The sequence below is a fragment of the Accipiter gentilis genome, chromosome W, assembly GCF_929443795.1.
Source record: "Accipiter gentilis chromosome W, bAccGen1.1, whole genome shotgun sequence".
NCBI lineage: Eukaryota > Metazoa > Chordata > Aves > Accipitriformes > Accipitridae > Astur > Astur gentilis.
The window spans coordinates 11,411,252-11,427,403 of NC_064918.1; the positions used below are offsets into that span (position 1 = coordinate 11,411,252).

General features: G+C 47.2%; 2 protein-coding genes across 8 annotated transcripts in view; one reads left to right on the top strand and one right to left on the bottom strand.

Moving 5' to 3' along the window:
- LOC126035317 (uncharacterized) overlaps positions 1 to 16,149 on the top strand; it is a 271,995-nt gene extending 255,846 nt beyond the window's left edge. For both annotated transcript variants that reach the window (XM_049793816.1, XM_049793817.1), the window contains exon 2: positions 12,271 to 16,149. In XM_049793816.1, coding sequence (XP_049649773.1) covers positions 13,516 to 14,724 — 1,209 coding nt within the window. In that variant the 5' untranslated portion in view covers positions 12,271 to 13,515 and the 3' untranslated portion in view covers positions 14,725 to 16,149. The remainder of the gene's footprint in view (positions 1 to 12,270) is intronic.
- The window catches only part of LOC126035304 (DDB1- and CUL4-associated factor 12), a 170,634-nt gene that overhangs the window by 110,224 nt on the left and 44,258 nt on the right, over positions 1 to 16,152 (bottom strand). The window contains exons 9-10 of one of the 6 annotated variants that reach the window (XM_049793778.1): positions 8,097 to 8,306; positions 5,106 to 6,618 (exon numbers count right to left, since the gene is read on the bottom strand). The exons of 2 other annotated variants lie outside the window; for them this stretch is intronic. In XM_049793778.1, the coding sequence (XP_049649735.1) occupies positions 8,175 to 8,306 (132 nt within the window). In that variant the 3' untranslated portion in view covers positions 5,106 to 6,618; positions 8,097 to 8,174. Of the gene's footprint in view, positions 1 to 5,105; positions 8,307 to 16,152 lie in introns of those variants that run through there. 3 more of the 6 variants (XM_049793777.1, XM_049793779.1, XM_049793776.1) reach the window with 3 other exon arrangements.

The following is a 16,152-nucleotide window of genomic DNA, read 5'->3' on the forward strand; positions in this document are numbered from 1 at the left end:
CCGTATTGGAAGCTGAAATGAGTCTAACCGGGAATGAGTGGCATAAACACCCCATTGCGACTGGCCCAGAGGCCCCGTGCATCCTTGGTATAGATTATCTCAGGAGGGGGTATTTCAAGGACCCAAAAGGGTACCGTTGGGCCTTTGGTATAGCTGCATTGGAGACGGAGGAGATTGAACAGCTGTCTACCCTGCCGGGTCTCTCCCAAGACCCTTCGGTTGTGGGGTTGCTGAAGGTTGAAGAACAACAAGTGCCAATTGCTACCACGACGGTGCACCGGCGACAATATCGCACCAACCGAGACTCCCTGATCCCCATCCATAAGCTGATTTGCCAATTGGAGAGCCAAGGAGTGATCAGCAAGACTCACTCACCCTTTAATAGTCCCATATGGCCCGTGCGGAAATCTGATGGGGAATGGCGACTAACAGTAGATTATCGTGGGCTGAATGAAGTCACGCCACCGCTGAGCGCTGCTGTGCCAGATATGTTAGAGCTTCAATATGAACTGGAATCAAAGGCAGCTAAGTGGTATGCCACAATTGACATTGCTAATGCATTTTTCACCATTCCTTTGGCAGTGGAGTGCAGGCCTCAGTTTGCTTTCACTTGGAGGGGCGTCCAGTACACCTGGAATCGACTGCCCCAGGGGTGGAAACACAGCCTCACCATTTGCCATGGACTGATCCAGGCTGCACTAGAAAAAGGTGAAGCTCCAGAGCACCTGCAATATATTGATGACATCATCGTATGGGGCAACACGGCAGAAGAAGTTTTTGAGAAAGGGAAGAAAATAATCCAAATCCTTTTGAAGGCTGGTTTTGCCATAAAAGAAAGTAAGGTCAAGGGACCTGTGCAGGAGATCCAGTTCTTAGGAGTAAAATGGCAAGATGGGCGTCGTCAGATCCCTGCTGACATGATCAACAAAATAGCAGCTATGTCCTCGCCGACTAATAAAAAGGAAACACAGGCCTTCTTAGGTGTTGTGGGTTTTTGGAGAAGGCATATTCCAAATTACAGTCTGATTGTAAGCCCTCTCTACCAAGCTACTGGGAAGAAGAACAATTTTAAATGGGGGCCTGAGCAACGACAAGCCTTTGAACAGATTAAGCAGGAGATTGTTCACGCAGTAGCTCTTGGGCCAGTCCGGACAGGACAAGATATTAAAAATGTGCTCTACACTGCAGCTGGGGAGAATGGCCCTACCTGGAGCCTTTGGCAGAAAGCACCTGGGGAGACCCGAGGCCGACCTCTGGGGTTTTGGAGTCGGGGATATCGAGGATCCGAGGCTCGCTATACTCCAACTGAAAAAGAGATCTTGGCAGCATATGAAGGAGTTCGAGCTGCCTCAGAAGTGGTTGGTACTGAAACACAGCTCTTCTTAGCACCTCGACTGCCAGTGCTGGGCTGGATGTTCAAAGGGAAAGTTTCCTCTACGCATCACGCGACTCACGCCACGTGGAGTATGTGGATCGCACTGATCACACAGCGAGCTCGCAGAGGAAACCCCAGTGGCCCAGGAATGTTAGAAGTGATCACGGACTGGCCAGAAGGCAAAGATTTTGGAATGTCGCCAGAGACAGAGGTGACACAGGCTGAAGAAGCCCCGCTGTATAATAAACTGCCAGAAAATGAGAGGCAATATGCCCTGTTCACTGATGGGTCCTGTCGCATTGTGGGAAAACATCGAAGGTGGAAGGCTGCTGTATGGAGTCCTACACGACAAGTTGCAGAAACTGCTGAAGGAGAAGGTGAATCGAGTCAGTTTGCAGAGGTGAAAGCCATCCAGCTAGCGTTAGACATTGCTGAAAGAGAAAAGTGGCCAGTGCTCTATCTCTATACTGACTCATGGATGGTGGCAAATGCCCTATGGGGGTGGCTACAGCAATGGAAGAAGGGCAATTGGCAGCGCAGAGGTAAACCCATCTGGACCGCCGCACTGTGGCAAGATATCGTTGTTCGGATAGAGAAGCTAGTGGTAAAAGTACATCACGTAGATGCTCATGTACCCAAGAGTCGAGCCACTGAAGAACATCAAAACAACCAGCAGGCAGATCAGGCCACCAAGACTGAAGTGTCTCAGGTGGACCTGGACTGGCAACGTAGGGGTGAGCTATTTATGGCTCTGTGGGCCCACGATACCTCAGGCCATCAGGGAAGAGATGCAACACATAGATGGGCTCGAGATCAAGGGGTGGACTTGACCATGGACACTATCGCACAGGTCATCCATGAATGTGATACATGTGCTGCAATCAAGCAAGCCAAGCGGCAAAAAACCCTGTCGCATGGAGGGCGATGGCTGAAATATAAACAGTGGGAGGCCTGGCAGATTGACTATATCACACTCCCACAAATTTACCAAGGCAAGTGCCATGTGCTTACAATGGTGGAAGCAACCACCGGATGGCTGGAAACATACCCTGTGTCCCATGCCACTGCCCAGAACACTATCCTGGGCCTTGAAGAGAAAATTTTATGGCAACACGGCACCCCAGAAAGAATCGAGTCGGACAACGGGACTCACTTCTGAAACAACCTCGTAGACACCTGGTCCAAAGAACATGGCATTGAGTGGGTGTATCACATCCCTTATCACGCACCAGCCTCCGGAAAAATTGAACGATACAATGGACTGCTGAAAACTACATTGAGAGCAATGGGGGGTGGAACTTTCAAACATTGGGATACACATTTAACAAAAGCCACCTGGTTAGTTAATACTAGAGGATCCGCCAACCGGGCTGGCCCCGCCCAACCAAGAGTTCCACATACTGTAGAAGGGGATAAAGTCCCTGTAGTGCGCATGAGGAGTATGTTAGGAAAGACAGTCTGAGTTAGTCCTCCCTCAAGCAGAGGCAAACCCATTCAAGGGGTTGTTTTTGCTCAAGGACCTGGGTACACCTGGTGGGTGATGCAGAAGTATGGGGAGGTTCGATGTGTACCTCAGGGAGATTTGATTTTGGGAGAGAATAGCCAGTGAATTGGGCTGTATGATATTTAACTGCTAAATAACCTGCCAATGCATGTCATTGTATCTATAGTGTCTATATGCCATATCAAGGGTATTATTGTGAGAATTATCCAAATGACTACAGGATGGACTTTTGAAACTGAGCCAAGTACAACAGCGATAGAACTTGAACTGGCACCCAGCAATTTCCTCAAGATCAACATCTTCGACCTGCAGACCAAGGGCATGAGTTGCACCAAATGTACTAGCCACAAGTTCCAGAGGCAGCGTACAACAACCCAACATCTCACCCCATCTCTCTCTTATCCTGAAGAACTGTCACAACAGATAGAGCCCCAAAATCGATGGACACATTAGAGGGATAGCCCATAGGCTAAAGGAACACCGTGTGTGTGTGTGTGCGAGGTCAGGGGGTGGAGTCCATATACTTATATATAAGACAAGGAAAGTTGTAGTGGTTGATTAGGAAAAAAAGTAAGATCTGGGCATGATGTAGATGGTATAGTATAAGTGGTGGATAATGTCCTGGGTTCAGCTGGGATAGAGTTAATTTTTACAGGAACCTGGGAGGTGGGGGCATAGCCAGGGCAGCTGACCTGGACTAGCCAAGGAGCTATTCCATACCATGTGACATCATGCTCAGTATATAAATGGGGAGCGGGCTGGGTGGTGGTCTCGGTTTTTGGTGGGGGAAGTGGCGGAGCATCAGGTCCCGGGTGGTGAGCAGTTGCACTGTGCATCGCTCTTTTTGTATATTCTTTCATTAGTACCGTTGTTGTTGTTGTAATTTCTTTGTGTGTGTCCCACTAAACTGCCTTTATCTCAACCCTCGAGGTTCCAGGTTTTTTTTCTTTTCTCTCCTCCGTCTCCTCCCCATCCCACCGGAGGGGGCGTGAGGAGTGGGTGAGCGGCTGCGTGGTCCTTTGTTACCGGCTGGGCTGAAACCAGGACACCATTTCAGTTGTAGAAGCAAGCCCTTCTGGTATAGATGCCATTCATCAATTCACGCCATTGAAGGCAGAAAAGGTAATGATATCATTGTGTCTAGCCTTCATACAGCCCAGGCCATTAAAATTTTTAACATCCACAGGCTGCATTAGTCTCTCATGTCTCAGCATCATCCTGGGAATTCATGTTGGACTGCTTGATCATCCTTTAGAGTCGGTGCATGCCTGGAGACAGACCCTGTTCTGTAGGTGCCCCCTGCAGCCCTTGGTCCAAGTTTTCTCACCTTGTAATTTGGCTGTATGAAAAAGGTGATGCATTTTCATGTGACCAGAATCTGAAATTGCTCTGTACAACCACCTTAACCCCATTGTTATTTTCCATTCCTCCAACCTTTTATACAAAACATTTTATCTGCAGTGACTTTGTACTTATTTCCAGATTGCTGAGACAGTTCAACACATCTGAGCCTGATGTTGATCCTGCAGAACCTCACTATATGCACCTGTTTCGGGGAGGATGTTGGCAGTTGTTAATCTGTGTATTGCGTGCTCTGCTAATGGTGAGTGCTGAGTTTGTTCTGTCAGACTCCCTGATTTAACTGTGACGTGCTCACTGTTACCTTTATCAGTCAAACAATCTCTAAGAATTAAATAGGCTTTTGTTAAACAGACTTATTTTCCACACAACCCTGTTGCCTGGCATTAACTGTATATCTAGCCTTGAATTCTCTGTTAATCAAGTCCCTTATCAGTTTTCCATTATTTTGCCTGTGACATCAAGGAAAGTAGTCCACAGGTATCTGGTCACCCCTCTGTGCCTTGCTCAAACAGTGGCATGCTTCCAGCCTCTTAAAATTTCCAAAGATTAAAATTATTTCCATGAAGCCAGAAGTTTCCCTGGCCAGCTCTTAAAGAACTTGGGGGGGATGGGTGGACAAGATGATTGTTAAAGGTCCCTTCCAACCCACAGGTCCCTTCTGACCCAAACCATTCTATGCTATGAACTCTTGGGTGTAGACACCTCAGGGCTGGTGATAGTGTCATGGTTTAACCCCAGCCAGCAACTAAGCACCACATAGCACCTCACTCCTCCCCCTCTGGTGGGATGGGAAAGAGAATCAGAAGAATGAAAAAGAAAACTTGTGGCTTGAGATAAAGACAGTTTAATAGACTGACGCGTGGATCAAACTTTACAACTCGGAGAGTGAGTTATAAAGCAAGCATGTTTATTTCGGCGCCAGGTGCAAGGGGATTTCTCCTCAAAGCTTGCACACTGTCTCAGCAAGCAGCCAGATATTTATTATACCAAGCCATACATATTCATAGGGTTACACAATACAAAATATACATATGTATAAGTTGGGGTGGGGTTAGTTCAAAAGCTTGTGTCAGCAGTTCTAAAATGTTTATGTCATCTTGCGCAGGCTCAGATCTGTCTCTGGTGATCATTTACTTCTTCAGGGGTCTTATCTTCCTCTTCTTCTTCTGTTCTCTAGATGAACTTTAGTCATTTACACATGCTCTCTTCTTACTTGGTGATTTCAGCAGTTTTTAACAAGTCCTAGCCAGTTCTGTGATGAGACTAACATTGCAGTTCCTGTTATCACCCCTTTGTTTGGCATGTCAGTCCTTGACGAATACCAGTCCCTGATAAGCTTAACCCCTGACAGACGCCACAGGCGCCAGGCCCCAGCAAGCAAGCCTTGAAAGAACAAGGCCAACAGAATTATTAAACAATATTTAAGTGGTCAAAAGGCAAATAGTTATTTCCCTGTATCAAGGCAAAGCAAAAGCTGCGTGCACAAGCAAAGCAAAACAAGGAATTCATTCACTATTTCCCATCGGCAGGCAGTTGTTCAGCCATCTCCAGGAAAGCAGGGCTCCATCACGCATAACAGTTACTTGGGAAGACAAATACCATCACTCCAAACGTGGGCTTCCCACAGGGTCACAGCCTCCTTCAGGCGTCCACCTGCTCTGGCATGGGGTCCTCCACAGGCTGCAGGTGGATATCTGCTCCATTGTTAACTTCCATGGGCTGCAGGGGGACAGCCTGCCTCACCATGGTCTTCACCACAGGCTGCAGGGGAATCTCTGCTCCAGCACCTGGAGCACCTCCTCCCCCTCCTTCTTCACTGACCTTGGTGTCTGCAGAGTTGTTTCTCTCACATGTTCTCACTCCTCTGCGGCTGCAGTTTCTGTGCCCCAGCAACTTTTTTTTTTTTTTTTCCCCTTCTTAAATATGTTATCCCAGAGGCGCTACCACTGTCACTGATTGGCTCAGCCTTGGCCAGCGGCGGGTCTGTCTTGGAGCCGGCTGGCATTGGCTCTGTCAGACATAGGGGAAGCTTCTAGCAGCTTCTCATGGAAGCCACCCCTGTAGCCCCCCTGCTACCAAAACTTTGCCACACAAACCCAATACAACAGACTAGGTATATAGACAGTGAGGTGGATTGAAAACTGGCTGAACTGCTGGGTTCAAGGGGTTGTGATCAGTGGCACAAAGTCTAGCTGGAGACCAGTCACTGGTGGTGTACTCTAGGGTTTGGTCCTGCCGCCAGTGCTGTTGAATATCTTCATTAATGACTTGGACAGTGTGGCAGTGCTGCCTCAGAAAGTTCACAGATGACATAAAACCGGGAGGAGTAGCTGATGCACCAGATGGTTGTGGTGCCATTCAGAGGGACCTCAAGAGGCTGGAGAAATGGGCCAACAGGAATCTCATTAAGTTCAACAAAGGGAAATGTGAAGTTACGCACCTGGGAAGGAATAACCTGATGTGCCAGTGTGGGCTGGGGCCAAGCATCTGGAAAGCAGCTTGGCAGAGAAAGACCTGGAAATCCTGGTGGACAAGTAGAACACGAGCCAGCCAAGTGCCCTTGCAGCAAAGGCCAACAACATCCTCAGATGCATTAGGAAGAGTGCTGCCAGCAGATGAAGGGAGGTGATCCTTCCCCTCCTCTCACCAGTTCAGCACTGGTGAGACACATCTAGAGTGCTGTGTCCACTTCTGGGCTCCACAATACAAGAAGGACATGGGCATACTGGAGAGAGTCTAGCGAAGGGTCACAGAGATGATTAAGGGACTGAAGCATCTGACATATAGTACAGGCTGAGTGCTGGGATTGTTTAGCCTGGAGAAGAGAAGGCTCAGGGGGATCTTATCAGTCCCTTACCTCATGGCAGTGACTAAAGAAGATGAAGACAGACTTCTCAGTGGTGCCCAGTGACGATCCACAAATTGAAAAACAGAAAATTCCATTTAAACATAAAACTTTTTTTACTGTGAGGGTGGCCAAACACTGGCACAGGTTGCCCAGAGATGTTGTGGAGTCTCTATCCTTGGAGATATTCAAAACCTGACTGGACATGGTCCTGGGCAGCCTGCTCTAGTTGACCCTGCTTGAGCAGGGGGTTGGACTAGCTGATCTCCAAAGGTCCCTTTCAACCTCAACTATTCTGTCATTCAGACAGTACAGGCACCCAGCATTCAGGGATATGACTTGACCTCTCTGACTATTTCTTATTCCAAAAGTGTGTTAGTAAGTTGAGAAAGAAAGGTGACAGGGAAATCCATGTCATGAGCCAGACTTTTCTCTGTAGTCACTTTCTATTGCTCTGGATGTTTCCCTTCCCCTAAGCAAAGTGGAGCAGCCCAGAGCACAGGACTAAAAGCTTTCCCCAAAACCAAATGCACTTGAAGTGCAACAGCAGCAGCCTACTGTATATGCACCAAGATAACAGGGAAAATATTTTTTTTGGAGTCAAATCCTGTTTATACAGGTAAAAAGTTAAAGTTGGCTTTCTGCAATTAACAGGAAAGAGATGCTCCTATAAATATACATGGCAAGTCATCATTACTCCTAGAATTTCTTTCCTGAAAGAGAAGAAAGTCTCTATGAAGTGGTTTCATCAGAGAGCAAGATCAGAAGTTGTTATAGCTTAATATCTCTCTACTGGCATCCTCACTGGCCTGGCTGCTGCGTGGTGTCCAGCAGCCCTCGGCAGCAGGAAGCAGTCTGCCACCACCGTGAGTGAGGAAATGGATCGTGCTTTCCCATGTGTTCTTATGAGTGCTGACCAACCATTCCTCACCCTCTTGGCTCTGAGACCTTTTCTAGGGCTCATATACATGGAGAAATTAGCCAGCATTGCTCCGTAGGTAAATACTTACCTAGAACACAGCAGCTATATGGGGAGTAGTTTTACAGCAACAGTGCCAGTCTGTGTCTCCACAAAGGCAATCTTAAATCTAGTCACATCCTTTCCAGTTGTCTAGAATCTCTGAAATTTCTGTTGTAGATGAGTCTGTATGCCTAATGTTCAACATGCACCAGGCACTGCAGTGGGTCTGTGGAGAGAGGAAACTCCTGGAACAGGAAAACTTGACAACACAGGAAAAAACACAGGCACCAATTACAAGGGCTGCAAATCTTTCTGCTGAAACTTCAGCATCCCTGGAACATGACCCACACTCTGTTTATGTCTTTGGCACAAACAGTCCAAGCAACTGTCAAGCTGACCTTCTGACCACAATTCTGCACTTAAGGCCTGTGGCTTCTCTCTTACCTCTCCCAGCTTGTGGTACACCTTAAAGAGGGAAAGGTAAGACTCTCCATGCAGGGCGGTAATTTGGAGAAGCTGAACAGCAGCTCCCAAATGCCATGTTGGCTGCACGGTCCCTTGAGCCTTGCAGGGGGCTGAAGGCATCCTGACATTTGTTCTCCCAGTTGAGGAGGCTTGGGGGGGACTGAGGAAGTTGGGAGACAAAGCACAGAGGTTCTTGTTTTCTAACACACTATGAACTTGTTCACTTTCAATCTCTGACAGAATGGGCTGTCCTTGCCTGAAGAACATTTCAAGCACTTATTCCTGGCATCTCTTAATTTATTAATCCATTTACCAGACCTTGAAAGCACCTTGCACTGGGAAAGACTATCCTGAGCCTCCATTCAGAAGCAGACAGGATGAGCACAGCTATAGCTAGGAAGAACTAACAGAACCAGTATGAAACTATTCCCACAGTGCTGTCTTGGTTTGGCTTCCTTGTTCTGCAGCAGCGGTGCCACCAGCTGGCAAGAGCTGAGATCTCAAGTAACAAAGATCAGAAACAAAATACACCCAAGAAGGGAAGTGATGACAGCCAAGCAAACTTGCAGCATCTGGGCTGGGAGTTGGAGGCAGGCAGCAGATTGAGTGCTGAAAGGGATAATGTGCACTGCCACCATGTTTGTAGTGTACAGTAAAGCACAGTCGATAGCAGCGTAGACCTGCTGCAGGTTCCAGGCCAAGGAGTGCAATGGATCTCATCTTGGTTCCACAGCCAAGAATGACAATGGCCACACACGCACATGCCAAGCATGGCCAGTGAGAAAGCACTGAGGGAACCTGGAGTGTTCAGTATAAGGAATGAAGACCATGGCCATGAAACAGTTAAAAAAATCCCTTCCAACAAAAAGAGATGAGCTGCCCCACAGAAGGGAACAAATTGCTTCATCTGCACAGGGAATGGGAAAGCAGGGGGACCTGCAGGACAGATGATGGGACAAAATAGGTGAATGCTAGAATTAGCTGCTGGGGGAAGATTTGGACTCTCTATTGCTGAGACTTAAGCTGGACACACATCTAGGAGGAGCTCAATGAGTACTGACTGTCTTGGTACTTCCTGAGATCCTCAGCCATCCCCAATCCTTTTTGGTCCTGCAAGTCAGCTGACAGGTCCCACGCCATCTGAATGCTGTACTCAATGGAGCATCTAATGCAGCTGGGGAGTTAGTAACCTTCATGGCCAGAGCACTTTCTATAGTTTAAAGTAACTGTCCCTTCACCCTCCTCTTACTTTCTTATGAGGCTTAGGGGTAGAAACAAAAGCATAAGCCTGGCAGGGGACCTGTTCTGTGTTGAGGAGGAGCAGCAGTAAGCATGACCATCTAGAAATAGAGCACAGCTCATAAGCAGTTCAGCTCCAGCTTCCACATTGAGGGGTTGGCACAAGCTTATCCAAAGCCATGGCTGTGACAGGAAGCAAGCCAGGAGCCACAGGTAGTACTGCTACTGATGCCTTCTAGCCCCATCCCACCACACATCTAGCCCATCATCTCCTGCATGTCTCCAGGGCCATGGAATATTTTTTTTTTTCTCTCTGCTCTCAAACAGTTTTGGTATAAGGCTCAGTAGGATGACAGTATGGTATTCACATGCCTTTTAGACTCTCCTCTTCCAGCATCCACAAGCATCAGTAATGCCTACTACAAGGGAGCAGAGATGGTGCAGCTGGATACACGATCTCCCATAGCTTGCATACAAAGCTGCAGTTTGTCTATGATCATGGAAACTAGCACCTCAGGGTGAGGCCAAGTATGAAGAAGATGGGGATGCAGGAGGTACTTTTAGGCACGTGATTTTAATCTCCAACATAAAGCTTAGATCTCTTAAGGACATTCCTCCTCTTCAAAAAATAACCTTCCCAATTCTAGGCAAGGAAGAAGAGGCAGGGAAATAGGACAGCTGGACAGAGGCCTCACTCTCCTGTGCAATGAAATATGGTGGAAGATCTAGTGCTACAAATGCAGTTTTGGTACATAAGGTCTTCCTGAAACCCTTAGTCCTATACCTAACTGTCTACCTATAGGTATCTGTGCTGTCCAACACTTCTAAGAGGTATTTCCTTAGAAAAATAAAGTGGTTAAAAGGAAACTCTTGCCTCAGAATAAATGAGGTACCAGAAGAAGAGAACAGGAAGGAGATGCTTTGAACAGCATAACAGTCCCAACTCTGCCATTAGATACATTTCCTATGGAAGCAAGGAGTGTTACTGCAGCTATACAAAGAACAGGACTGATGTTTAAGCTATGAAAAACAGGAATAAGCTGAGAACCTGCCCTTTGGGTATCAATCCACTCACTGGTGAAGGAAAAACAACAGTTCACTTTATTTCCTTTGAATCAGTCATGTCAACACAGAGGCTGTTACATGGAGAAACCTAAGCCCACTTGCTCTCAAACTGCCCTGGACTTACTTGCAGTGGGATGATTAGCAAATACAGGAAACCATCAGCCAAGCCAACACACTATACAAATACATTTTATTTAGAGATACCCATAGTAAGATGCACAAATACTTTTTGTTCACCAGTTTTCAGATCATACAACTTCAAGTAGTGGAAAAAAGAAACTGCAGTTACAATTATGTATATAATGGGGCAGTAGTAAAAGATCCATTTGTCAGACTACAGCATGGTTAATGGTACTCAGGTGAGAATGTACAGATCTAGGTATTTAAAAAGTACATGGGTCATTGCCGCATGCACTAACATGCTTTTTCAAAGAGTAACATCTTTCTGGCATGTGAACACAGTAACTTAGTTAATGCAAGATGGAAAATTAGGCTCTTAATTTGATCTGGAAATGTATCTATTAACAGTTTTCCTCTAAATGGCAAATTAAGAGTTATTTGTGACCAACACATGAAAAGCAATCTAAAAATCACTGTTACGTTGTCCATGTAGTCAACCAACACACCTAAAATGACCTAAAATGATCAGTTCCAGCCTACACCTTCACAGCTCTTCTACCACAGTCATCTTCAGAAGAGTCCAGAGAACTTGACCATGCCACCTTCACATCTCATCTGAAGAGGGATGACCAGCAGTTTCAGAAGCTCTGAGAGCAACTAATCTGCAGTTGCATAAGCATACAGCATGATGGAGTGTCCTGGTTTCAGCTGGGATAGAGTTAATTTTCTTTCTAGTAGCTGGTGTAGTGTTATGTCTTGGATTCAGTATGAGAAGAATGTTGATAACACACTGATGTTTTCAGTTGCTGCTAAGTAGTGTTTAGTCTCAAGTCAAGGATTTTTCAGCTTCTCATGCCCAGCCAGCGAGAAGGCTGGAGTGGCACAAGAAGTTGGGAGGGGACACAGCGAGGACAGCTGACCCAAAGTGGCCAACAGGGTATTCCATATCATGTGACATAACGTCTAGTATATAAACTGGGGGGAGCTGGCCTGGGGGGCAGATTGTTGCTTGGGAACTAACTGGGCATCAGTCAGCGAGTGCTGAGCAATTGTATTGTGCATCACTTGTTTTGTATATTCCAATCCTTTTATTATTACTGTTGTCATTTTATTAGTGTTATCATTATCATTATTAGTTTCTTCTTTTCTGTTCTATTAAACTGTTCTTATCTCAACCCACGAGTTTTAATTTTTCCCCCCGATACTCTTCCCCATCCCACTGGGTGAGGGGGAAGTGAGCAAGCAGCTGTGTGGTGCTTAGTTGCTGACTGGGGTTAAACCACGACATGGAGCAAAACCTGAAGGCTTCCATTGCTCAAGTGCTCCATTAGCAGCTGTCCTGGGTTCAGCTGGGATAGAGTTAATTTTTTACAGGAACCTGGGAGGTGGGGGCATAGCCGGGGCAGCTGACCTGAACTAGCCAAGGAGCTATTCCATACCATGTGCCATCATGCTCAGTATATAAATGGGGAGCGGGCCGGGGGGTGGTCTCTGTTTTCGGTGGGGGAAGTGGGGGAGCGTCGGGTCCCGGGTGGTGAGCAGTTGCACTGTGCATCACTCTTTTTGTATACTTTTTCATTAGTACCGTTGTTGTTGTTGTATTTTTTTTTCTTTGTGTGTGTCCCAGTAAACTGCCAACCCTTGAGGTTCCAGTTTCTTTTTCTTTTCTCTCCTCCGTCTCCTCCCCATCCCACCGGAGGGGGGCGGAGGAGTGAGCGAGCGGCTGCGTGGTCCTTTGTTACCAGCTGGGCTGAAACCACGACAGTCCTTTTTGGCACCCAAAGTGGGGCACGAAGGGTTGAGATAACGACAGATCTGGCCAGAGCGTGTTGAAACAAATTTGCCAAACACATTTCTTAGATAAATAGATGTTAGTCACAATGTTGTTTCATTTGTTTACATGGTGGTGTTTTGTAAGCTCTTATATGCTCTATGTATTGCCTGTAGTTGCATATCTCATCCCTGGGAGAGTGATGGGGAGTATCATTTTGCTGTACTGGGCAATGTCGACTTGTGAAATGATTACATCACTGGTCATGAGGTTAAGCTGGTATCTGTATGAGGCAGTGATATCATTTCCATACTTTGGGCACCTTCTGTTGGATTTTATTGGTAATTACACCCCATCCATGGGGAAGTTAGGGGGGGATACTTCCCCCGTCCGTTCACCTCCCTTTTCTCCTTCCGACTAATTACAACAGCTTTTGAGAGTTCTGAATATCCTTGGGATGCGCAAGCCAGTGTGCTGTTAGTGCTATGCCTCCTGACTATGTTTCAGGTCTTCTTTAGGGCTACAAAAAGGCTCTTTAAGAGTACCACTCAGAGATCGCCCCCAAAGCTGGATACTCATGGGTGGCACGGCATGTGGGAGCATATGGGCAAGTATCTAGAGAACTTCTCACCGCCAGTGACTTGGAAGTTCACTCCCAAACAACTACAGAACCCTCATGAAGTGGTAGAATATTTGAAAGAAAAATGCTGTGGCTATCCCAGAGACACACAACTCACTACACTGCTGGGCCCTGGCCAGTATCTACCAAACACTGCTTGATACTAGGCAGCACCCTCAGGGGGAAAAGATGGAAAACAGGACAACAGGCACCGTGTCTGCCCCTACCATGACAACAGGCAGCGTGGTTACCCCAAACCCGGTGACAGATACTGCAGCTAAACCAGAGAACCAACCTGTGCCAGTATCAGTCGCCCCTGTACAGAAAAAGAAACACACAAAGAAATTAGTTCGCTTAGCGAGAGATGAAGATGAACCAGGGTCATCGCGAGAACAGGAGGAAGAGGCAGAACCTGAAATAATTACGCGATCTCTATCCCTGAGTGAGTTGCGTGACATGCGAAAAGATTTTAGCCACCACCCAGGTGAGCACATTGTTACCTGGCTGCTCCGATGCTGGGATAGTGGGGCTAGTAGTGTGGAATTAGAGGGTAAGGAAGCCAAGCAGTTGGGATCTCTGTCTAGGGAAGGGGGCATCGACAAGGCGATTGGGAGAAAAACACAAGTCCTCAGCCTCTGGAGGCGACTTCTGTTAGGTGTAAAGGAAAGATACCCCTTCAGGGATGAAGTTACATGTCACCAAGGCAAGTGGACCACCATGGAGAGAGGTATCCAGTACCTGAGAGAATTAGCTGTGCTGGAGCAGATTTATAATGATCCAGAAAATGCGCAGTCACCCACAGATCCAGATGAAGTCCAATGCACACAACCCATATGGCGGAAGTTTCTACGAAGTGCACCACCAACCTATGCCAACTCATTGGCAGTAATGTCCTGGAAAGAAGGCTATGGACAAACGGTGGATGAATTGGCTGTCCAACTCCGGCAAGACAAAGGGAGTCTCTCTTCCTCCCTATGGGCCTGTGTCTCAGCTGTAGAGGAATTGTCCCGAGAGCTCCAGCAATTCAAAGTGGATCTGTCCTCCTCCTCACCTGTACAGGCCCGGATCGCAGTTATTGGGAGTAAGCGTTCCTCTGCCCAAGAGAGAGGAGAGAGAAAGTACACTCGACGGGCTAACCTGTGGTTTTACCTGCGTGACCATGGAGAGGACATGAGGAAGTGGGATGGAAAACCTACCGCAGTCTTGGATGCACGAGTACAGGAGTTGCGAGAAAAAGCAACCAGAAAAGAGAATTCTTCTTGGAAAACTGCTGCTCCAGTTTCCCGTGAGCAGTCCCCCAGACGCAGTAGATGGACTGATCTCATTTCTGATCCCCTTGAAGGGACTTCTGATTCACGTGTGCAGAAAGTGAGTAACGGATATTCTAACCAGGATTAGAGGGGCCCTGCCTCCAGCCAGGTGGAGGAGAGGGACAACCAAGTCTACTGGACAGTGTGGATTCAATGGCCTGGCACATCAGATGCACAGGAATATAAGGCTCTAGTGGACACTGGTGCACAATATACCCTAATGCCATCAAGTTATAAAGGGGCAGAACCCATCTGTATCTCTGGTGTGACAGGGGGATTCCAAGAGCTAACCGTATTGGAAGCTGAAATGAGTCTAACCGGGAATGAGTGGCATAAACACCCCATTGCGACTGGCCCAGAGGCCCCGTGCATCCTTGGTATAGATTATCTCAGGAGGGGGTATTTCAAGGACCCAAAAGGGTACCGTTGGGCCTTTGGTATAGCTGCCTTGGAGACGGAGGAGATTGAAAAGCTGTCTACCCTGCCGGGTCTCTCCCAAGACCCTTCGGTTGTGGGGTTGCTGAAGGTTGAAGAACAACAGGTGCCAGTTGCTACCATGACGGTGGACCGGAGGAAATATCGCACCAACCGAGACTCCCTGATACCCATCCATAAGCTGATTTGCCAATTGGAGAGCCAAGGAGTGATCAGCAAGACTCACTCACCCTTTAATAGTCCCATATGGCCCGTGCAAAAGTCTAATGGGGAATGGAGACTAACAGTAGATTATCGTGGGCTGAATGAAGTCACGCCACCGCCGAGTGCTGCTATACCAGATACATTAGAGCTTCAATATGAACTGGAATTAAAGGCAGCTAAGTGGTATGCCACAATTGACATTGCTAATGCATTTTTCTCCATTCCTTTGGCAGTGGAGTGCAGGCCTCAGTTTGCTTTCACTTGGAGGGGCATCCAGTACACCTGGAATTGACTGCCCCAGGGGTGGAAACACAGCCCCACCATTTGCCATGGACTGATCCAGGATGCATTAGAAAAAGGTGAAGCTCCAGAGCACCTGCAATATATTGATGACATCATCTTATGGGGCAACACAGCAGAAGAAGTTTTTGAGAAAGGGAAGAAAATAATCCAAATCCTTTTGAAGGCTGGTTTTGCCATAAAAGAAAGTAAGGTCAAGGGACCTGCGCAGGAGATCCATTCCTTAGGAGTAAAATGGCAACACGGGCGTCGTCAGATCCCTGTGGACGTCATCAACAAAATAGCAGCTATGTCCTCACCGACTAATAAAAAGGAAACACAGGCCTTCTTAGGTGTTGTGGGCTTTTGGAGAATGCATATTCCAAATTACAGTCAAATTGTAGGCCCTCTCTTCCAAGTTAGTCGGAAGAAGAACGATTTTAAATGGGGGCCTGAGCAACAACAAGCCTTTGAACAAAATAAGCAGGAGATTGTTCATGCAGTAGCTCTTGGGCCAGTCCGGACAGGACAAGATATTAAAAATGTGCTCTACACTGCGGATGGGGAGAATAGCCCTACCTGGAGCCTTTGGCAGAAA